Source organism: Phasianus colchicus, chromosome 21 (assembly GCF_987193195.1).
Source record: "Phasianus colchicus chromosome 21, bPhaCol1.hap1.1, whole genome shotgun sequence".
Lineage (NCBI taxonomy): Eukaryota > Metazoa > Chordata > Aves > Galliformes > Phasianidae > Phasianus > Phasianus colchicus.
Window position 1 is genome coordinate 3,740,779 of NC_143456.1, and position 24,016 is coordinate 3,764,794.

At 40.7% G+C, this 24,016-nt stretch overlaps 1 protein-coding gene across 4 annotated transcripts in view; it reads right to left on the reverse strand.

The window, feature by feature from the left end:
- The window catches only part of SPNS2 (SPNS lysolipid transporter 2, sphingosine-1-phosphate), a 133,208-nt gene that overhangs the window by 33,014 nt on the left and 76,178 nt on the right, over positions 1-24,016 (reverse strand). For 3 of the 4 annotated variants that reach the window (XM_090122249.1, XM_031591886.2, XM_090122247.1), the window contains exons 4-9: positions 17,075-17,226; positions 14,932-14,998; positions 11,999-12,141; positions 10,689-10,841; positions 8,903-9,092; positions 3,071-3,136 (exon numbers count right to left, since the gene is read on the reverse strand). In XM_090122249.1, the coding sequence (XP_089978375.1) occupies positions 3,071-3,136; positions 8,903-9,092; positions 10,689-10,841; positions 11,999-12,141; positions 14,932-14,998; positions 17,075-17,226 (771 nt within the window). The remainder of the gene's footprint in view (positions 1-3,070; positions 3,137-8,902; positions 9,093-10,688; positions 10,842-11,998; positions 12,142-14,931; positions 14,999-17,074; positions 17,227-24,016) is intronic. The other variant, XM_090122248.1, reaches the window with a different exon arrangement.

A 24,016-nucleotide genomic window follows, 5' to 3' on the forward strand; every position in this document is an offset into this window, starting at 1 on the left:
AAGGGATGCTAGGCAGAACAAAAGGCAAATTCTTCCAGGGTTGTAGCACAGCTCAGCAACTTTGCTTGTTTCAAGTCTAAAGGAAGATCAACACTACTGCACCATCTGAGCATGTGGCTGGGAGGAGATTTGGAGAGCTGTGCTCAGGAGAATAAGGCTTGTTTTGTACAAAGCCGTGTTTGGAACAGTGATCAGCCATTTAAAATCTCAGGTGGTGCAGTACATTCTGCAGTGCTGACAGTTGATCACACCCAGCTCTCTGCACCTTTTACTGCAGTCGGTTTGAGAAACTGCATGCAGGCAGCTACAGTACCAAGAACAGAAGAGCAATGAAAGCACAAAGCTATGAAGAGCTGAAAATTCGAAGATAATGAGCCAACATTCTGGTTTTTGCAAAGGAAATCAAAATTGCAAAACCTCTGAAGCTGCTTACCAACTTGCCAGATAGGGTTCATAAGCAGTCATGAGATGTGCAAATCTTTGGAGAACTGTGACAATCATTTGGGATGAAGTTTTCAAAAGCCTCACTTTTGGCATAAGCCTGCTGTCACTGAAATCAGCCAGAATTGAAAGCTTTTTATCCATGAAAATAGGATCATATTTTTGTATATGATAAAAGTGTTGTTAGGCTTACACTAATAATACTTTAAAATTCCTTACCAGCCTTGGGCAAGAAGAAATACTCATCTGATTACACCAAATAAACAGTAATCAGTATAAATTAATTTGCAAAACACTTAAAGTGTATCTCACTGAAACATATCCACACATTTCTCTGGCAAAGGCTTCTTAAAGAGCTGTCAAACAAGGCTCTAGCCCTGGCTCTCACCTGTTGCCTCACTAAAAATGTTCTCAAACCCCTTGTGTAATATAAATGTACTTCAGGCCATCTGTTTACAGGCTTGTACTGATCTAAGTGGATGTTCACATTTATTTGTATAGCACTTTTACCATTCCACTCATGCTGATAATGTATTAAGCTGGGCATTATATATGACACTCAGTTCATTTGTCTGAAAAGGCAAGAAATTAGCTAGCTTATGAGCTGGGATCAGTTATCAACATCTGAATTTTAATGTGCTTTTAGCTTACTTCCTGTGTTTGCAGAATTGGAAATAAGAATATTTTTCCAATTATTTCCAGTAGATTCTATAGTTGTTTGTTGTTTGCTTGTGTGCACTAGAGCAATATATATAACCACAAATGCATCTCTGCAAAATGCAGTTCACTATTTGGTGCTGCTCATACAGAACAGATGGCAAAGCCTGTGACAGTTATTAAAAAGTAACAGGGTACTGCAGTCACATTGAAATCAACATGGAAAAGCTCAGTAATTAAAACGGAATAACAATAGCATCCTTAGCACATAAAGAAGTGTTTGGGACAAAAATGTCTTTTGGGGTTAACTTGAGATAGCAAGATAAAGTTTCAGTTCTCTCTCAGCTTATTGCCTGAGTTGCTCTTTTACAGCCACTGCTGGAGGGTGGCAGATGTGTTCCCTGGCCAGGCCCTTACCTGTTTCAGCCACTGCTACACAGGATATAAAAGATCTGCTCATTTTGACTAGGAAGATTTGGGAGCTCCTGCAAATATCACTGCAGAAGACAGGATGTGACAGGAGGCAGTGGTGAGCAACTACAAGTATTGTACTACAACTTCCTCAATACAGCTGTCCATAGACTGCACATCTGTCTAAATGTTAAGGTATCACTGAGTGAATGGCAGCATCAGCCTTGAAATCAGCACAAGCTGATGTAAGCACTCATGTAAGCACAGAATGAACAGCCTATGACAAGCTCTAGTATGCTAAAGCTAAATTGGTAGGAGGTACAAACCTGAGCAATACAAAGCCATCTAACACTACTGAAGTACACTGGTAACCTTTACTTCTCTGTGCCTCACTCACACTTAAGAGACGTGGCATTAACCATACGGCCCTACCTCATAAAATGTTCTCTGAACAAAGCAGTTTAAGACTGAAAGTTCATCCAACTACAAAAATATGGCAACTACAGAGCCACCTTAAAACATAAACACAACCTTGAACTTAAATCATAATGCTTGGAGCTCTGCTGAATCAGTATATCAACACCAGTATCTTTTACTTCTAGAAATTCTGAGCCAGATTGTTTTCTTGTTGATGTTTGCATAAGCAACAAGCACAAGTCAAGGGATTTTCTATTGATGCCAGACAGATTGTGTTTCTAGCATTGTCAACAACCTGCCAAAAGGCCTTGGGCAAGTCCTGTAATGGTTTTGTGACCTAGTTTCTTTCTTTTTCATACAATAAGCAACAAGGAACTTCCCTCACAATAGGATTTCAAAGTACAACACATTTGAAAAGCTCTGTACGTCTCTGATGGAAACATCAAGAAACGTGCAAGGCTCTCTAACAGTCTTCCAGACCATTTCATATGAACATCTACTTGCTGAGATCAGCCTGCTGATTTGAAAGATTTTAAAAGCTCTGTAGTGGAGAGAGAATGGAAAATGAAGGATGTGAGGTGAAAAATCCCAGTTTCCTATAGAACAAGGTGGACATCGTCCAAAAGCTCTTACACTTTCTTTTCCTCTCCTCTCCCAGAGGTGGTTTTCTATTGTGTGTGTGTTGAATGGTATGTTTGCTGGAACTGAGCCATAGAGACAGGTAGCTGGCTGTCTTTGTGGTCAGAGGAGGGAGGGAGGGAAGGATTTCCTATTACAGAACAAAGCTGGATTATTGATAATAAATTCACTAATGTGCTGACTATTAGGAAATGCTGGCTGAATTCTTTAATGAACAGTTTTGTGCAAATTCTTACAATTTGGGGAAACTAGTTGAATCCATGGTGGGTAATGGTGTCCTTTTTTGGACAATGCCTCACCTTAGTACTCAGAACAAAGCAAAAGAAGAAATGCTTTATCTTTCTCTCCATTTATTTTTCAGAAAATAAACAAACAAAGCAAAACAGAACAGGTTGAACTAGGGACTCGGCATTTGGAAGAAGATTTAAACTACAGGTTGTTCTTGCAAGGTGACAAAGTGCTCTGGCTCACAGAAGAGAAGGATGCTATTCCAAAGTGCACTCACCATTAGTATGTCTGCTGTGATAGCCCAGTTTGAAAACAGAAGAGTTTCTCCGATAAAAATGCAAATCTGTTGTAACAAAACACACAAAAAGAAGAAGATTTATTCACTTGACATTTAAGGGAAAAATAACCTGTCACAAACTTCCCTTTGTTGCTTATTTGTCTGAAACCTACTCAAAGGATTCTTCTGTATATGATACACTTCTGGTTACTGTTGTGGTTTATCCTGAGTGTCAGAAATCTACAGATGTTTATTTGAGCCCTGAGAGGGCTGGCCTGTAACTTCATTAGTGTCAACTGTTTATGATCTCTAGAACAGATAAATAAAAGACAGATACCTCTGGTAACAGATGAACATGACAAGCCAACCATAAGAGACAGCCCTGGACTTCCACATTTAAATCATTCAAAAAGCCAGTTAGAAAAGACAAAAAATCCACAGCTGCTCAAAATAGTCATTTTCATCAAGGTATGTGTTAAACTGCGTAGCAAACTAAATGAGATTCTCTGCCCACTGACTGCTGGGTTCCCACCCTCTCCTGCTAGCATATTGTTGCCCTTTTTGAGGGGAACTTAAGTCTAGCCACTCTTAGCCACACAACTTAAGCTTTATGTTAGTAATACCTGTGCACACACAAGAAAAGACTTAGGTATGGAGTTTGCAACAGCAGTGTATCACAGTGAACTGCAATTCTTGATGCTGTGGAGAGAGTCAACAAGCTACACTGAAAGTCCTAAGTAGATAGTGAGATGAGAGCTTCTTTTGAGCTGGTGTGGTATAAACAACCACCACATATCCCATGCACATCCAGCACTCGTTCCTCACTTACTGCCATCCTCAAACTGCCTTTTCTGTTGTGCACAGCAAAGCCACACAGGGATTGAGATCAGAAACAGATGGGGTAAAGAATCTATTTGCCATAGGGGAGATAGAAGAAGAGGGGCTTTGAATAAATCAGTTCCCTGATGCAGTTTACTAAATGGTTCTGCAAACAGTTACAGCAGGTGAAGAACTGGAAGTGATCATCATCAGGAGAAACAAATTTAACCTGGCCTCAACATTAAAATATATGTTCAGCAAACTGAGTTCAATGGAACAAAGGTGACATGGCTTCAAGTGAAACAGACCCTGTCAAAAAGTTTTATCCCCACATTTGAATCATGAATCTTTTGTTTTTATGTTATAACAATTTAACAAAGAAAAGTAAGTTCAACAGACAAGGAAGTAAAATCTTCCACACACAATGTTTCCATCTTTATATATTCTGAAGAGGAGAACACACAGATGAAACACAACTTAAACAATCAGACTCACAAGAACCAGCTCCCTTGACCCTATCCATGAAGAAAGCAATCAAAACCCTTTACCACATCTCCAAAGGCTGTTTCTGCCCAAACACACACAGGCACTTTACTGGGGGAGAAAGGTGAGGGGGGAGCATCCAGAGAGAAAACACTACACCTGGAACCCCTACTGGGAACTGGAGATTAACAGCTATGGAGGTTTGGATTTGGGTTACTGAAAGTTCCCCTTTTAACAGCCTTATGTTCCATTGAACATGGTGCAACACATCAATGGAACAAAATACACAGTACAGCTCTGATGAAAGCATTCAGATGTGTACCATTTTGTGGCTGTCCTGTGAGCTTTGCCAGGCTCTGCCACTCCCAGTTACTTGCACCCTGTTGCTTCCACAGGAGCAGTCTGGGCTGGGAAGAGGAAGATACGGTTTCAATGTGACTACAGCAATTGCTTTTCTCCCCCACCAGTTAAGCTTACCTAAACCCCTCCATCCCTCATGTCACTGCCAGGAACAGTTTGCTTTATATAGAACGACTTACGCATTCACCTACAGCAAGCTTCCTCTATTTGTTTCTAAAATTATTTTTGTTTCCCATACATCCCCCCTTCCTATTCCCTCTTACTGTGACTGGATCTGTTTCCTCTGTGATGGTGCCGGAGCCAGTCTTTACAGTCCAGCTGGTGAGCTAGGAAATCTTCTCTTTCCATTTTCCCACTACTCACTGGTGTGCTCTGAAAGGTTCTCACTGGGAATTACAGCTGCTGAGCTAAGGAAGACAGATCCCATGAATGAGGTACTGACAGAAACTGAAGCTATGTGCTATGTAGGAAGGGCATAGGAGTTCTCCAGATGAGCTCTCTTGACCTGCACCAAAATCTGCCCTCTCGCAGCTCTGCAGCTACTGTTGCTGGAATTCTGCAACTGGTAGATTAAATTGAGCTTGAGAAAGACGCTATCTCAATTCTGGCATGAATATGCCCTGCCTGTTCAAAAAATATTGGAAACAGGCAACTGCTTGCCTTAAGATGATATAAGTAACACACACACACACAGTAACTGTTACACACAGCAAATAAAACTTCTCCCTTCTGCAGGAATTCAGCATGAGTCTTATGAATCACTGCAATGTTATAAATTTCAGAGCAACGGACTTGAATTATTCAATGTATATTTCACCCAACATGTTTCTGTGAGACACATCTCCTATGGATTAAAGAAAAAGAGGAACAAAATGAAGATCAAAAAGTAGGAGAAAAGATAGTGACACTAAAAAAAAGCCAGCTGCTAATGAGGGTTTGTAAAAATGAGTTCACCCATTGCAAAGAGGGATATGTGGCATTTCTGCTGAAGAAAGGCTTTAGGAATGCTTACTGCAAATAGGACAGCCTCCAGAACAGATCAGTAACTCCTGAAATTGTCACCTGAAATTGACTCCTTACACGCTTTTAGAACTCTCTTTTACCACTGAGATATTGGCTTGAGAGATACATCCTTTTCTGAGTCCAGCTCTGTTGTATCATCTCTCACCATCTCCATTTGGTGTGCAGTTGTTCATCTTTGATGAACCAATGTAAGTTCAGTCTCCCTGGAGTCTTTCTGTGTATGTGATCAGAGTTAGCAAATCCTGATTTCAAAAAATGATAAGTAAAGTTGGTTTCAGAGCTGTCACACCAGCAGTTCTTGCAGCAAGAGTGAAATAGGTTAGAAACTCCCTCCATGGCTATTTGCAAAGCATGCATCTGTCTCCATCTTCACTATTTGAATTTCTTCTTGAAATGGTGGGTAGAAAGTCCTTGTGTACTTCTGAATTTGAAGCAAGCTCCATCTCATCACTGGGCAATATAGATGTGTCGGAAGAAGATAAGTCACCATGTCAAGAGAAAGCTCCCTGGAGTTGATGCTCTAAAAGCTCTACTGCAAGGACTTAGCTTGGCAGATGTCTCTGACAGACTGTGAAATGACTTTGTGGAATTGAGAAAGATACTGAAATTGAGGTACAACAGAAAGTTGGAACGATGTCAAAGGAAGGCAGAACATCCCTCTCTAATCACTCGGAGATTTAAAACAGTGTAAAAAAGACCGTTGAGATGTCTGAGTAGTGTGATACAGTGATGCCACACAGCTAATGGCTTTCAAGGGAGAGGTTTGAAAATCAACGTTTCAAGGAGTATGTATTTCAGAGTGAGACCTAAAAATTTACAAATAGCTGTTTTAGGGAGCTGGAATACAACACATAAATACACATGCTGCAAGGAAAACAGTAAAAACTGATTGGACTATACAGCAAAGATAGTAAAAGATAGAAAGACAAATGTCTGGGCAGCTAAATGATACAGAATGTTGTTGTACTCCAAGTACTCTACTACTGCCAATAGTTTACTAGACTAATATGAAAAGACTGGATGAGTTAAGAAGACTGACAACTTGCTCCACAGTACTGCAGAGACACTGCTACACCACACAACTCTGCAGAACAGGTCTCCAAGTGAAATAGAATGTAATTAAACACTCTTGAAGTCTGTAAGATCATAACAGCATTGCACAGCAAGGAAAAACAAGGGCTCGTGTTTGAATCTTGCTTTGAAAAGTCACTTCAGCTGATATATAGCACAGCCATGGTAATACCTTGTGTTACAAGACATTGGTAGCTCCAAAACAGACCTGCTCTCTGAGTGGGGTGAAGAATGGAATGAAAAGGCAAAATAAAATCAAATACCATGTCCAGTGTCACATACAGAATTTATAGAGTTGAGATCTCAATTCCCCATTTGGTGCTTTAACTAGACTCTCTTAACTGTTATACAAGCATTACTTTTCCAGCAGCAAAGAATATTAAGGGCTGCAGAGAGGCAGTGTTACCTGCAACAAATGTGTGTATCAGCCTAACAGCATCAGCAAATAGGCTTATATTCTTTATGATCCTGCTACATGCAGGCATTACTTCCTCTGCACATCATTGACTCTTTATTAGATTTACTGCTCATGCATCATAAAATAAATTGTTTCTAAGACTGGCTAAATAATACCTTCTACATTTATATATTTACAGGATGCAGAATATTTCCACATTGAAATATGGAAGCTGAAAAGCTGCTGTCTAGAGATAAAAAAATACTAATAAAAAATGAGACCAATAACCACCTTTCATTGCGTGCTTTTTGAAAACAGTATTTCCAGCTTAAAACAGGGAGGACTTTCTACATAAAGAGACTAAACACCGCAAATGAACATGTCTGTCATCAGGTCTGACAATGAAGAAAATCACAGGTCTGACTGCAGAGAGGCAGAGGGGAGGGGCAGGCTGAAGGTTCTGACAGATCTCTTCTTTTGGAGACAGCTGAGAATGAAAGGAGGGCTGGCTGATGTTTTGCCAGCCAGTAACAGCCTTTACATGTTGTCTGTGATGGTCATTTTTCTGCTAATCACTGGATCAAAAGTTAGTTCTAGTCATGAACTACAGGTCCAGAATGTCCTTCTGACACTTTCTAAATAGCCAGAGTAAGCATTCTTGGTTCCGCCTTAATGTTTTTAAATTTCCATTCTTTCTTCTTGTGTTCTCGTTTATGGCAACTACTGAAATACCTGGAAAATAACTAAGGATGCACTAGAGCTAGAAATAGAGAGGCAAGGAATTGCAGTAGATGGTTTGTTTGACTGTAAATGACTTCTCATTGCTTGGTGAAGTATGCACTATTGTGTGGAAACTAGAGATGGACTTTCAGAAATTATCCCACTTCTCAAATCATCTCAGGCTGTCCCTTCAAAACTCACAAAGCTTCTCCCTACAACACTGAAAGAGAACCTGAGATTGGATCTCTACTCTTCGTATTATCATACATTATCCTGAATTTTTCCTTTTCCCTTCACAACATTTCTCTGAATCAATCTGATATCTTTTTATATACTTAGATTATAAATACTCTGGGAGTAAACATTTCTTTAATCTGCATTTCTGCAGCAGCAAGTATTGTGTGCTCCTGGGCTGCGATGAGGAGTCTCAGGTGCTATGCTAATACAGATAACAACAAATCGAACTAACATTGTAATTACTGTTGGTCTGTAGCAAGCTATTTAGCTATGGAAATTAATGGTACTTACAGGTAGCCAAAAGCTTGCCCACAGACAAGTCATACTGTAATCATGATTTGATATCACTGCTGCTACAATACCCTTAATTGTAAGGGAAGCTGCCAATTTTTTCTGTACTGAAATATTAGGCAAGAACAATTGAGGTATGGATAGAGGTACAGCTATAAGAGCCCAAAGGCACAGAGCAGTGGATTTCCATGCAGGAGTTAAATGCCCCGTTCTAAATTCTGATAACAGTTAGTGAATGGGATGAAATTCCATTTTCCTCCCAAGCACATCGTAGATAGCACCAATATGCCAAGGGGCAAAATGAAGAACATTAAGATTGGGAATAACAAGATTGGCTTCTCAGTACTCCTGCAGGGAACAATGCACACAACCTAAGGTGTTTGGTTGAAAGAATAAGAATGAGACTGGCATATGCAAAGGATTATACTTACATAGGCTCCCACAATGCTGCTCTTGGCAGCGACAAAGATCAGACAGATGAAGATGGCTGATCCTAGCATGCCAACAGCACAGACAAGAGGATCAGCTCGCTGGGTTTTTAACCGACACCATTTGGTTGCCCCAGCCCCTGTGATTACACCCAGGAAACCAGTGAAGCATGTGATTGCTCCGAAGATCAAGCTATGAAACAAAACAAAACAAAAAGTAGTTATTTTCTAAATATTTTCCCCCCCAAATGGAGATGATCTATGAACAGATTATTAGGTAAACTGACTGATGGAAATCTGGACATTGTTTAAGTTTAAGATAAAATAAATGAGCTACCTCCTGAGGGCTGGTGATTTCAGCACCTTTTCTGAAATTACAGGAAACAGCAGATGAAATTCAGCCTTGTATAAAGGCATTGATCAACACACAGATGCATAGGGCTCATACTGCTTCTTTCTTTATAGTTCCCTATGAAGTACTTTGTACTGCTAATTATGAACAAACAAAATGGAGCAATAACATGAACGTTGATCATGTATGGGAAAGCATGGACAGAGTAGACAGTGGGAAGCTTAAGGGAACAGAATCCTAACAAGAAACCTAACAACAGTGACTTTCAACATACTTCAACTTTCTAACATCTTTCAGTCTACTTCAAAGAAGGCTGATTAGATTAATCTGCCTTTATAATACACACACAAAATGTGTTTATTTGAATTTAAGAGCAGTAGCTGTCAAGGATTCGCTGTATTGTATGTGTATGACTCAGATAACAGAGTCTTTGGCAATTACATTGAAGTAGCTCCAGGGTAGCTCAAAATATAGGTGTCATCAAGAAGTGGAAAACTTGTCTTTGTAAACAGCAGATGGGCAGTCTGACTGGAGCTGTATTTTCTGCTCACTGCATTTTTCAGAATACAGTTAGGCTGCCTGCTGGGTGCACTACTCAATGGTACTTCAAACTATTAAGCAGTTTACTTGTGATGGGATTGTGTCATCTAGAGCAAGGTTTTCCTAATGTTATTTTTCCCTCCCAATTTTAAAAGAGCTGGCAAAAGGCAATTTTTCATATCTTTTATTCACTAGGGTAAAAACTTTTTTAGGGCTTTATGTTTTGTGCTACCATTGTAAGGCACAAAACAATGAATTACTTTTCACAGCTTATGCACTGTAAGCTATGTTATATAACTGGGACTGAAAAAACACCACTGGGTAACATCAAGCAATCCAGACCAAAGCGTCCCAGATCTTTGCATCACACTTCAGCAAAATTCAGCTTACTCAGTAGTATACAGAGCAATGAAACACAGTGAGGTCTTCCCTCCCACTGGAATAAAAATCTTTAGGGTCAGTTCCTGCAGCTTTTAAGGGAACCAGATCAAGTCTTGAATTATAGCCACCACTCTGGCTACCCCAACCTGCCAACTGATTCTGCTGCTATTCCAGAAAACACTGTGGGTGTTAAGAAACCTCCTCCTCTCAGTCCTCCATCCATCTCCTAAGCCAAAAACAGCTGTCTTTTCTACTTCTGTACTATAGTCTGGGAACTAAGACTGAGCTGAGGTCATCACTTCTCCTTTGGTTCGACTTCATGACTTCATGCAATGAAGAAAAGGAGAGAAATAAAACTCAGTTTACAAACCCAGCATTTCCTATCATTGTTGCAAGGATCTACAGGAAATTACAGACATTCTAGTAACTTGACTCCATGAGAATTGCCTATTTCCTCTGGTAAATAAGCCCCCACTCTCTCTCCTTCCTTTTTAAAACAGTGTATATGAATCTCACCTATCTTTGGTGCCACAGGGCTGCGAGCTGCAAGTCTCTGCTGTCTTCTGCACAACTTGTGCTCTGTGAAGGTAGAGAGGGATCCACATGCCAAGTGCCCCAGTGGCAAAGGAAACAGCTGAGGTGGCCAATGATGAGAACACATAGCTGCGGCTGTGGAGACATGAGGCAAAACCAAGAGAAGGTTTAGAAGGAAAACTGAAAGAGGGAGGGCACCAGGAAAGTGTGCCACTGTGACAAAACACAGAGTTCCCCCATTAGTACTCACCTCTGCCAAGAGATAGAGTTAACATGAGGTATGAAGGAATGGTGAATAAGAGGCAGGGAACTCATACATCATGTTCTATTGATAATAACGTGTTTAACTCTTCAGGGGTGCTTCAAAGGGACCACTTTTCAGGGGACCCTTTCAGAGAAGACCAGTACTTAATCACTAAGACATGATGTGAGAAATACAGGGCTATCACCATAACATCACTGTCTCCTTGAACTATAAGCTCCATCGCTCCCTCCCCATTCATGTTATTTAAGATTACTTCTTGGATAAACCACCAAAACAAGTAATATAGAAATATTGATAAATTAACCATTATCACTTTTCATAGTCCTTTTACACTGTCTGGCAATATCAGGAAGATATCATAGCCAGCAGTTCTAAGAAAAATGAAAGACCCACCAGAATTCCAATGTAACTCTGAATTCATGCATGCAAGTATTTGCACATTAACAGCAAGCATTCTGAAAGCAAGGGCAGCTACTTAAATGTTCACAAGTGTGTTAGCTTTTATGCAAATATACAAGCACCCAACCACACTGTGTGCACATATATTCAGTCACATTTGGTTATGTAAACATACATATTTAAACTTGCCAGTTAGTACAAGCTTTTGTGTATTTTCTCCCATTAAGCTGTTTTGGCATTGAACTTTCTTTTTTCACATGGCAGAGTAGCTCTTTCAAAGAATAAAAAGAATCTAAACATTTGAACAGCAGTGGCACTACAATTGCTACAGGAACACAGCAATTTCTATACTTCAAAAGCCTTACTCAGACTGAAAGATGAGCCAAACAAAGCAGACTCTAAGATGTGAATCTTAGAAATTTACAGCAAAAGCTGGAATCCACCTTTGTCAGCACAGTCAACATCTAGTGAAAATGTAACTGTAATTTTTCATTCTAGGCCAACAGATCAAATTTTCTGCAATTTCTTGCAAGTTGCCATTTTCCAGGCTCAGTGTTAAGAAGTACAGGCCATGTGATGTTCAGATTAAGCAGTAGAGGCAAAGCATGCTTTAGCAGAGTGTTCTTACTTTCTAATCAGTGCCTTCATGTCTCTTAGCCATGAGCTCCGAGCCTTCAGCTGTCCCCCAAGTTGTTCAACATTTCCTCTTTTAGCAGCAGGTACAAATATCAAGATGAGTGTGCCTGTTATCATTCCTAAGAGTGGAGATACCTGCAAGAAAGAAACAGGGAATTAGCACAGGAAGCCAGCAGTGTTTGCTTTGACTAGTCAGTAAGAAACAGATTACATTAGTTTCATTTCAGCACCCCAGTTCTTTACAGCCAGTCAGAATCTGTGAGCACACTGAAGCATCTGTTCCCTTCCTTTCTCCCTGTCATTCCCTGGACTCTCTTATCTCACTCTGCAAGCATGAAGCTTTGAGAATACTCTGATTAAGGTAGCCCATTTATCCGTGTTTTTAATGTACCAACATTCCGAATTATGTTTAACTCTTTGGAAACCTGATAGACTAAGAGACCAACTAATTTCTGGGAGAATGTAGAAGCCTTTTCAGGTCAATAAGGCCAAGTGAAAGACTTCTGGGTGTGGGAGGCATGTTGCCTGTGAAAATCCTTGCTTGACATGCATCCCTTATCATGTTCCTCCGCCCTGCAATGGTTTCACATTATCAGGCAACTTTCAGTGACTACCTCAGTGAGCAGCAGACTAAGAATCATTGAAAATTCAAGCCGGAGGTTAGGAAAATGATACATTCAAGGGTTAGGTTTCCTAGTTTCCAGTCCTTTCTCTAAATCACTGAACAAAAATGCAAACATTTCACATGTTTTACAATGAATGTGATTCTTGTTTTGAAATTGACAATTTGTTGGAAAAACAGAAACATGCATTTTCACTGAGCTATCATCTCCTGTATACACTTTCAAAATAAAATTCCAGTTCCAAAAAATATGCTTCCAATAATGATCTGAGAATCATCTTTCCATATAGAGTGTTATTATATATCCAAGGAAGACAAAACCAGGGAAGCTGTTCCAGGGAAGCTAACGGAAGACAAAAATTATTTCAGAACCAGAAAGTCAGGATTTTTATCTGAAGGCTCACTCCTCTGACAGGACAATATGCATCAATACTCAGTAATGCTCCAGTAAAACAGTGACATTACTGCTAGATCCAGAGACAAAGCTGTCACTTGCCTTAGTGTCCTCTGTCTTCTCCAGCTCGCTGATACACAGATTATTCCTTATCTCCCTCAGACTTAGAGACCACAGGACATCACAGAGAAAAGCACTGCTTTGAGGAATCTACTACATTGTGCAAGAGTACAATGATTGCCAAAGGGACAGAGATTGTTTTATGCTGATATCAGGAAGCTTACTTGTGTTGTTTGACTGAAAGAACTATGCAATCCTACCCCAAGCAACCATCATGGATGTGTGCAGCTTGTCTTATAGATTCCCTTGATTTTGCACACTCAGGGAATCGTGCATCCATGTGCCATTTATAGTGAAAATCATGACCCCATAAGGGTACGGCCTTGCAGACAGTCTAGAGTGCTCAGGATAACTATGGAGACTTCAACTGAAGAGAAAGACACTACTGATGACTTCTTTGCATAAACGAACCATTTCAGTTTTACTGACAGAAACACAATGGTCCAACAGTGCAATTTCATTAATGTCCACTGACCAGAATGAGGGATTTTGGAGATTCTCTTTCCTTGTGCTGACCCTTTACTCAAAAGTTTATCTTAACTTTCAAGCATTTCTGCTATTGAATGAGGCAGGTACTCTCTTGGTCTGAAGCTTTAGGCTATTAAACCTAATTTTTTTTCATTTCAGTTTCACAGTTGGAAACTACTCCCCACTCTTCTAGGTGCAGATGGACTATTCACAGTGGCTTTCCTGGCTTTGCTTATCCTTGCTCAAGAGGCAATGGACCGTCACAGAAAGTAACATTTGCTTGAGATGGGAACACATGTATTTCATCACCTGCTGTTATAAACGGTATCAGCCTGAGATTCATGAGATTCATCATCTTCATGAAGTGCCAAAGTCAGAGAATGCAACTCACTGGGGCACTTGCCACCCAAACTGACAAAGGTCAGAGAACAGTTTTGCTGGGCCACTTCCTGTCAGCTCTTTCAAGACATCTTTGTGTGCAGGATCTGTTTGTGAGTATGTGATAGGAGTGTATTATCTTTTCAACACATTTATCAAGGTCCCAAGAGGTTAAAATAGAAGGAAGCTGACTGTCTCGGGGCAGAAAAACAGGCGGAAACTGGAACAAAGTGTTTTTTCCTCAAAGCAGGAAGCCATTCTCAGAGTTTCTTGACAGCAGTGGACAGAAAGACTGTGGAGTTGATTTAAGGCCAATGCCTCATCTCCCCATCCTCATCAAGAAATCATGGTTGATTAATAATAGAGTGATTGGAAAATTCTTGCTCCCAGGCGGGGAGAAAAACAAGTACAATGAGCCAAAACCACATACCTTTCTCACTTGCTTAGAAAATACCTCTACTATGCACCTACTATCCACAGATGTAATCTCCCATCCTTTAGCATCTGTATGCAATAGCAGCATAAATAATAAAAGGTTGAGGACATGTGCGATAGAACTCTTCTCTCCCTTACACTGATTAATTGATACAACTGTTATTAAGATGTTATCAAAATTGATATGTAAGACTTAATAAATCTCTCTATGAACTGGGACAAAGGTTCCCCAAGGCCAGGCTAGTGCTTATTGAATGTTGATTCAGAATGCTGGCAATCTATAATTTTACTGAGGAAGAAGAATGAAAGTTGTGGTTTTAAAAGCAAAAATAAAGGTTGTTGCATTTCTGGGAACATCTTGAATTTCAAGCTATTTTGATCAATGAAGAGCTAAAGGATTCTGAAAAAAAACAAAATCCCAACTAGCATTTTTTCTTGTGGCTACTCCAGATCATGAGTTTAACAAGGGATATCCACACAAGAATGTCATGCCAAGAGACTGGCTTACCCGCAACGCCCAGTGCCAGTCTCCAGCAACCTGCTTCACACTTGATCCAGTGATGTATCCCAAGCCACTGCAAGTAATATACAGAAAAGAGTTGGTCAGAGTTTTAACAGTCATTGTTGTTCTTAAAAAAAGATAAAAACAGTCACAATCAATTGTGTTTGCTAGTCTCTCTTCTGCTGCAGAAAGGGATAGAGGGAATATAACTTTTCTCAGTCAAAAAAGCTGAAATCTCATGGAAATTTGGGCACTGATCTCAAGTTCATAACCGACCTTTCAATCCCCTCAAAAAGGTTCAAAAAGAATTTATTTCATAATGCAATTTGTACATCTTTCCTTTCTGTGCACTAATATGAATACTTATAATTTTACATTCAGGCTTTCAGTTAAGAAGTGCCCTTCAAGAACACATCATATTCTAACACAAAATTTTTTTCTTGTCATTTAATAGTACTTGGTGCAAACTACCCATGAAGTAAGCATTTTTTATACACTTAGAAGAAAAACTAAGAGCAATATGCAAGTCAGTCAGATGGGAGAAAATCAGATCAGTCTGAAGATAAAGGAGCAAGAGAACCTTTAGCTCTATGCTAAGAATGATGCTGTGGTAACAGAAGGTGGCTCACAAGAGACTGAGTAGAGGTGTATGAAACCAAGTTTCTCTAAAACGGAACAAAAATAGATATCATTCTTTCAAAACTGCTGCATCTGTTGCTGTGACTGCCTAAAAGTTTCTAGGGCTACTGAAAAGCAGATGTCAGCAATCACATGCCTTTACTGAACAGTCTGCGAAGTTTTGGAAGTTGCCATCTATAATGTGTCCAAAACTGCTATTTACAGAAATCAAACCATTTACTAAAATCAAACCAGGGATCCACGCCTCCATTTGATATTCGGAGCTTAGCAGATGAATACTTGTCATTTCTTGCTAGCCAGAGTTCACTGAATTCTCAATGTAAATATTTGGCACCCCTGGTATTTCCCTGCTTGGAAAAATATTCTTTTCATCAGTTTATGACTTGGCTATCTCTTTTTCCTCAAGAACAAAAGGATGTTTGTGAGTTTTATCACAAGACTAATTGCTCTGGCTTGTAAATGCACCACCCTAAATAAATTTTTCCCTGAACTGATGGGATTAAACCATTGCCCAGGTTTTCCCTACTGGAAATAAACACGTGATGCCACTTCTGCACAGGAAGCTGTTCACCTCTGGGAATAGAGTTGCAAACTGTGTGAAACCACTCTGCCTCCAAACCTCATGATAGCTGGCCAGCCATTATTTAAAAAATAAATAAAAATCATAGAATCCCTCCTGTCCCAACAGTAAGATACTGCATTGGGCTGATAAGGGAAGTCAGTTGAAAAAAACGTCAGGAAATAATTACTCCAAATCTGAGCTTGTCTGTGGCTCCATCAAGCATCGACGGTCATGGTGCTCCACTGCTCTGCACAGAAGTGTGAACAATCACTACATTTTCTCTTTTCACCGTGTCCATACTAGATTCAAGAATTTCTCTTAATTGCTGAGTCAATGGCAACAGCACTAAAATTGACTGGCCACTGCTATTACAACTACCAAGACTGGCTTAGTCACACTTTACAGACTCAGACTGGCAAAATTCAAGGCTGTGCAGAATATTTCAATATATTAAAATAAAACAGCTTGTGTTAATGAAGCATACTCCTCTTGAAATCACAGATATGTAGATCTTCACACAGAAGCAGGTATCCATTTGCTCACTTTTGAAAACATAGTCCTGTGTCTTACGAGATCTTGATTTCACAGCAACCTGAAGGACACTGACTAACGGAGGCCTCGAACTCAGATGAACTGAAGCAACAATTCAGAACAAATATGATTTTATTCAAATTGATAGCTTATGTTATTAATGTTCCAGGAAAGTCAGCTAAAATATTTTTACCTAATTGCTGTAAAAAACAGTACTTCCCACTTATTTCACACATGAATAAGTAACAAGGACAGAAAAGGAATCAAATGCAACTAAGTAGTCATGGCTGACAATATCTTCCTGTCTAAACCATTCCAACCAAAGACAGAATTACCATCATTTCTGGCAACAGAAAATTTGTGTGAGCTAACTTTAAATCAAAAACAGATGAAAAAAAAAAGCTTTGTGTCACTTACCTGCCAAGAGGAATTGCAAAATAGAAAACAGACAGCATAAGGGTCCTGGTGTTTTTGTTGAAAAGGTCTCCTATGATGGTTGGTGCAATAGTTGAGTAACTTGCTTCACCAATGCCGACCAAACCCCGTGAGAGCACAAGAAGCCAGAAATACTGAAAAAAGGAAATAAAACACCTTAGAAGGTCTCTCCTTATATTTCTGAATTCAGGACAGAGAGCAGTGAAAGTTGCCCAGCTGTGGAGATAGAAGTCATGCGACTGGAAAGTGACACACTTGTACACATTCACTGTTTAAAACCTCAAGTTCTTTTCATTTGTCTCCTATTGAGGAGGAAAGGGATTATATTTTTTGTGAAGATTTATAGGCGTGAAATAAAAGCAGCAATAATACATAATGGCCCCATCACACTCAATATTCTAAGATATTCTAAGACAGGAAGACTCTCAGTTTGTTCTCAGGATGTTAAGTCTAAGTGCCAGCAACACTGCCCAGACAGAGCAAGATGTGGGGAGGCAGCTGAGCATAACAAATCCTGCTCCTGGGTTCTGGGACAAGCAATACCTGCAAGCACAGCCACAGCCTCCCAACATGCCAGGGCACAAGTTAATACCGGCGACATTCTGGAGGCTCTTCAAAGCTGTGAAGGAGTTGAACCTGCAATACCCCAAACTCTTGATTTTTTCTCGATTAGAAGCTATGAGGGAGGATTTCCAAAGCTGCTAAGCACCACTCTCTCCATTTTCCTTGTGAAAAACATAAATCCTCACCTTGCAGCAGGAAAACAGACTAAGCCAGCTCTGAACACTTCTGAGAAACCTCAGGTTACAATCCAAGCTGAGCTGCACACAGTTATGAAGAGATAAGACAGGAGCTTTCCGTGAACCACCTGAGCACTGGAACATCAGCATGCTCAGCATTTACTGCCAGCAGGTGAAAGATTCAGTGTCACACAAGGCAGCTGAGCGGGCTCCAAAACCATTAAGCTGCCCAAAGAATTATTTGCTCTTCCAGGTAAATGATAACCCCTCAGAACAAGGGGAGGGACTTCGTGTTCAGTACAACACATCTTTTTTAAATGGACAAAAGGGAACTGCTCATCTAATAGAATTTTCTTTGTGGCCTGTCACCCTGCTTCAGCCAACAGTTCTGTAATGTGCAGGGATCTGATTTTCAAGCCATCCTCTTCTGAGACACTTGCAATTTTCTGTGTGCTGCTGTTTGGAGGCATAGGGCACAGTATTTTGATGCCCAAATACATGACACATGATGCCCTGATACATGAGCACAATCGAAGTTCTTAGAGATATAAGCAGCTTGGGTCACATTCAGTCTAATTGCAGGTGCAGAAATTACACAACACTCCATTGCAGAAAACTATGTGCAGGGAACCCATTTCTACACATGCAGTCACTAGAAATCCTCAACTAATTGGTATTATTCTACAGATCATTTGCAAAGAACAGTGGGGATTATGAAATGTCCTTAAACATGAAAGTACTTTAAGAATAATGAGCAATTACAGTTGAATTGCAGGAAAATGACTGATTTTGTGTCTTGTGGTAAAATGTGAGCCAGAACACAGGGCTTTCATTCACAAATATGCAAAATGTCACCCAAACATCAAGATGCACGCCTCAGTCACAAAGCACACCAACATTTACCACTGACATATTTTCATTGTTGTCTGCACAGTAATCCCCTGGTTGAAAAATGTCTCTTAGTGACCCCTATAGCCACATCAAACCAATGATTCGGTGTGCTCCCCGCTTCCTCTTCTTCTGCCACACATTTTGCACCGATACCCATTTTCTGAGTGTGTGCAATTCCTTGTTTGCTGGCAGGGCGTTCGCAGTGCTGCTGCAATTCACATTCCTCCCATAGGCAGCACGGATGTAACAGATACACGTGGGTGTATGCAGAAAAGGCAAGGCGGTGACTCAAGCTTTTTAATTTGTGCCAGTTGCCTAATGCTAAACCACTGCACAATACTGCAGAAATACGCTGGCAACGATATGTGCACAGGTACCTGGTGTATTTGGAATGAGCAGCAGTATTTATAACATGCTGAATGGCTTTAGTCATGCAGAATTAGAAAGCAGGGGGAACTGGCAGCTGTTTTTCGGTTCCTAAGAGGTTCAAACCTGGATCACAAGTGTGTGACAGGGAAAGCTGTCATCTGTCAGACCTGGAATGTGTACACAGAATCACAGAATGGCCAGGGTTGGAAGGGACCTCAAGGATCATGAAGCTCCAACCCCCCTGCCACATGCAGGGCCACCAACCTCCCCACTTAGTACCAGACCAGGCTGCTCAGGGCCCCATCCAATCTGGCCTTGAACACCTCCAGGGACGGGGCATCCACAACCTCTCTGGGCAGCTGTTCCAGCACCTCACCACTCTCTCTGTAAAGAATTTCCCCGACATCCAACCTAAATCTTCCCTCCCTCAACTTCAAACCATTTCCCCAGGTCCTGCAGTTATCAACCCTTCCAAAGAGTTGATTCCCCTCCTGTTTGTAGGCTCCATTTAGGTACTGAAGGCTGCAATGAGCTCATCCCCACAGTCTTCTTTTCTCCAGGCTGAACAAGCCCAGCTCCCGCAGCCTGTCCTCATAGGGGAGGTGCTCCAGTCCCCTGATCATCTTTGTGGCTCTCCTCTGGACCCTCTCCAACAGCTCCCTGTCTTTCTTGTACTGGGGGCTTCAGACCTGCACACAGTACTGCAGATGGGGCCTCACAAGAGCAGAGTAGAGGGGATAATCACCTTCCTGTCCCTGTCCCTGCTGGCCACCCCTCTTTTGATGGAGCCCAGGATACCATTTGCTTTCTGAGCTGCATGGGCTCACTGCTGGCTCATGTTAAGCTTTTACACAGACAGCACCAGTTACACCTGTAGAATGGCAAATTTACAAACACACTGGATGTTCCTCCAATCTGAAATGCCTACATAAAAATGCCCCAGGTTTGGGCTCACCAGCCAGGATCACTCCCAGAGAATGCACTGGACAGAGATCTCCCCCAAATAATGCTGTTAAAAGCTTCTTTTCAAACCTTCTTAAAGCCAGAACATAGTGGGAAGATTTCCTACAGTGGCAAAGAGTCACTTGGTTCCATCAGCAGCACCAAATCAGAGTTCTGAATCAGTGGAATCATCTGCAAAAAGGGATGTATTTGCTCCTCTCCCCTCATTCCTCCTCCATTCACACTCTCTGGCTTATCCCATGCTTATGTGCTCCAAATATCTTAACTATTCTCTGAAGAGCAGATATCCAAATTAAAGATTCTGACTTCAGACTGCAACGAAAGCAATCTTATAAAAGCAAAATCTACATAAAGACATGGATGTTATCTGCATCCTGAGTTTATATATCTATGGATATATAAGTGGATAGTGCAGCTATTCACGTATAATGCTGAGGCACACAACATTAAAAATCTAAAATGATACTAAGGAATTATAAATTACCAGTTCTGTGTTGTGTCTTGTTTTAGAGTGCTGTAAGATTACAAAGCCAATGCTTCTTCTTATCTTACTGGAAGATCTCTGGATTTTTGCCTAGCACACATTTGCTTGGTACTCATACACCAAAGTTATGCAGTAATTCATTTCAGTAAGCTACAGCCTTCAGTGTTCCATCTCCAATAAATCACACAAACTTTTGTCATCTCTGAACAAGAATAGCTGGGTATCTCCTACAGACAGAAGGTGCTCCTTTCCAAGAGATTCCTAATCTTTCCATTTTTCACATAGGAAAAGCAAATACAAACAAAAAACCAACTCCTAAATTCTTACACTGCTACTCATTTGAGCCACTGCCATACCACAGACCACTCAGAAACTGATCCCAAAACCAGCATGTATGCAGTATAAACAATTGCTATTTTGTGTGTGTGTATTTATAGACCCATACACCCAAACACATGTTTCTCCCTCTTTTTGTATGTGAATATTTCAACTCCACAAACAAATGGAACGTCAGGTATTACTCACACAGGAAGCTCTGTTCTCCATAGCTGGAGCAGAACACTTCTACCATTTCCTCTGCAATACAATTTCCCCAAATGCTTTACCCTCTTTGCTTACTCCAGGACTCTCAGCAATTTAGTGAGACAAAAAGGGCTGACACCAGCCAAATTCTTCTCCACATTATCTGCCCTCAAGAGCAGCACAGGCAGCTGAGACAGGGCACTGCTGACTGAATTTCACTCTTCCCCAAGCAGAAATCGGTATATATTGAAGAACCTCATTCCTTTCTGCATTACTTTGGAGCTCTTCTGTAATTCGTTCATCTGAGCAAACACTTCTCACTGGGGCATGAAAATTGAAAAAGCCTTAGCTTTCAGCACCTGTGCTTATTCCATTTCCATAGGTTAAGATCAGCAGCCTTGAGACTTCTGTGCCTTTTTCTGTAGGTCAGTGCTAGTAAATAAAGGTTTTTGAAACATAATTATTACATCAAACAATTTATTTATGCTTTTACTTTGGATAACACTCATATCAGAACTGTATGCTCCGAAGAGGATGACAGGCACGGCTCTGCTGCATGCGGGCTCCCAGGTTGGTTGTCTTAGGGACACCTGGTCCATGCCATGCAACTGCTATGAGTTCTAAGGGCAATTCTGGTTGCAAAGGTGCTCTGAGACTTTTATCAACTTGTGTGTGCCACAAGCAGGCTGCTGAGTCACGAGTCAGGTAGGTCTAAGGCTGGAGAATTTACTTTGAAAAGCATGACTTGGTTTATATTCACATTTTCATATTGACTCGACTCTGAATCCCAAGCCCACATCAATGTTTGATGGCTTGCGACATGTGACTACCTTCATATTTAGACAGTTACTAATTATACATTCATACCAATTGCACAGACCACTGAGTGAATAATATGTCTTAACAGTCTACATGCAGCTTTAACTTCTCTCTTTTTTTTTTAAATTAGTTAACAAAAGGATTTAAGCCACACTTCTCTAAAAGATTAGCCATGAGCGATAAACCGATAATCTGCCAAATATGTGTACAACTCTGAGCCACCAGATTTACCATCTAAAGAATCACATGATTCTTAAGCTTAGATTACTGTGTATTAGTATTTGCTTGTGAAGAAGCTCGTAAGGACCTCATAAAACTACCTGAGTACGTGCTTCATTCAGATTAGGGACACAAGGACCAGTAAGATCACACAGACAAAGCCAACCTAGTGCAAATTACTGGTATGAATGCACAGCAGCAGTGCAAGCCATGTTTGGAACTGATGCTGCTGCTCTAAATGAAGGCTCCACTTTGCAGCTACAGCATCTGCTCTGCAATCTTCTCCTACACAAGAATACTGAGCTAACCTCCTACAGATTCTGCATATAACTTCTCTAATGACTTTGGAACATGAAATTCCATACTTGAACTGCTTAGGCTTGCAATATGTTTGTTGTTGGGTATTTTGTTTTGTTTTGTTTTAATATTATATAAATATAATGCAGCAAGCAAGGGTATAGATCAGGGTTTGCATCCGTGCAAAGAAGACACGCATAAGGAAAGCCTTTCATGCTGCCATGGAGTTAGGATTGTCACATAAAGCCTAGGTTATAGTGTGGAAAGGCAATAAACTAAGGAGAAAGCATCTGGATTGATTTTATTTCTGTGAGTTTGTAGAGCAAAATCAGCTGAACTGTCATGTAGTTACACTCTTGTACTTCTGTGGCTGGCAGGGTATTGCACTGACAAACCCAGGGTACCACAGCAGTCCCCAGTGATCAGTCAAATCAACTGCAGACAGATAAATCTGATACACTGCAGAGGGCAGCTGACCAAAGGAAAGCCCACAGAGCTCAAATGTTTCTTCAGGGGCTGGACAGCAGTGACCCTTTTTGGCAGACAACTGCAGTGATGTGCAAGCATTTGCCCTTCCCAAACAAGCCCTTATTTTCCAGCCAGGCAAACAGCATTTCCTCCTGTATTTCATTGGGAGTGGTGAGGTGCTGGAACAGCTGCCCAGAGAAGCTGTGGATGCCCCATCCCTGGAGGTGTTCAAGGCCAGGTTGGATGGGGCCCTGGGCAGCCTGGTCTGGTATTAAATGTGGAGGTTGGTGGTCCTGCGTGTGGCAGGGGAGTTGGAGCTTCATGATCCTTGAGGTTCCTTCCAACCCTGGCCATTCTTTGATTCTGTATATCAGAATTTTGCAGGGATGTAAGAGGTTAAAGAGGACACACCACACCCTTTACCACAGGTATGCAAAGACGTAATTCACAATGCAAAAAAAAAATCCTACAGGAATACATTTCTCAGTATCGGTGTTGTGACTAAGAGCATTGGATCCTGTAAACTCTCAATTTACTCCAGCTCATTACCTGAGAGTTACCAGAAGAGCTGAGCAATTGAATGAAATTACAAATGCAGGTGACATATTTGCTTAAACACCAAACACTCCATTTCTTTTAGCCTTTCCAGCAATGACAGTCACCTTTAAGAATCTGAAAGTCTCCAGTCAAACAGGAACATTTGTGTCATGGAAGACAAGACCATGTTAAATGATGATGATGTTTTGAATTCCACTCTGTGTTTCAGGGATGACAGAGATTACAGTACAAGAGATAAGCCTAAAATCATCTCCCAGCTCTGTGTGTTCCTAATATTTCATAAGTTCTGAGTATGTGCAACAAAAGCACCTGGCTTCCCATGATGGAAACTTATCCTGTATCCAAGCAGTGGGTAGGAATGGTGTGTCATATCTAGACATAGACAGCAAAGTCACACAGCCTACCTTCTCATGTGTGAATGGTCCCTACACCCTGTTAATTAAAAGAGAATTATGAAAAGCTAGAGATGGGCTGCAGATTCAGTATTTGTGGGTTGTTGTTTTTTTTTTTTTGTACCAGTGCTGAAAAGCACTTTTTTTTCTGTTAAGTCCAGCCAGATTTTTAAATAACTGATTATTCATGTGAAATGTTGGC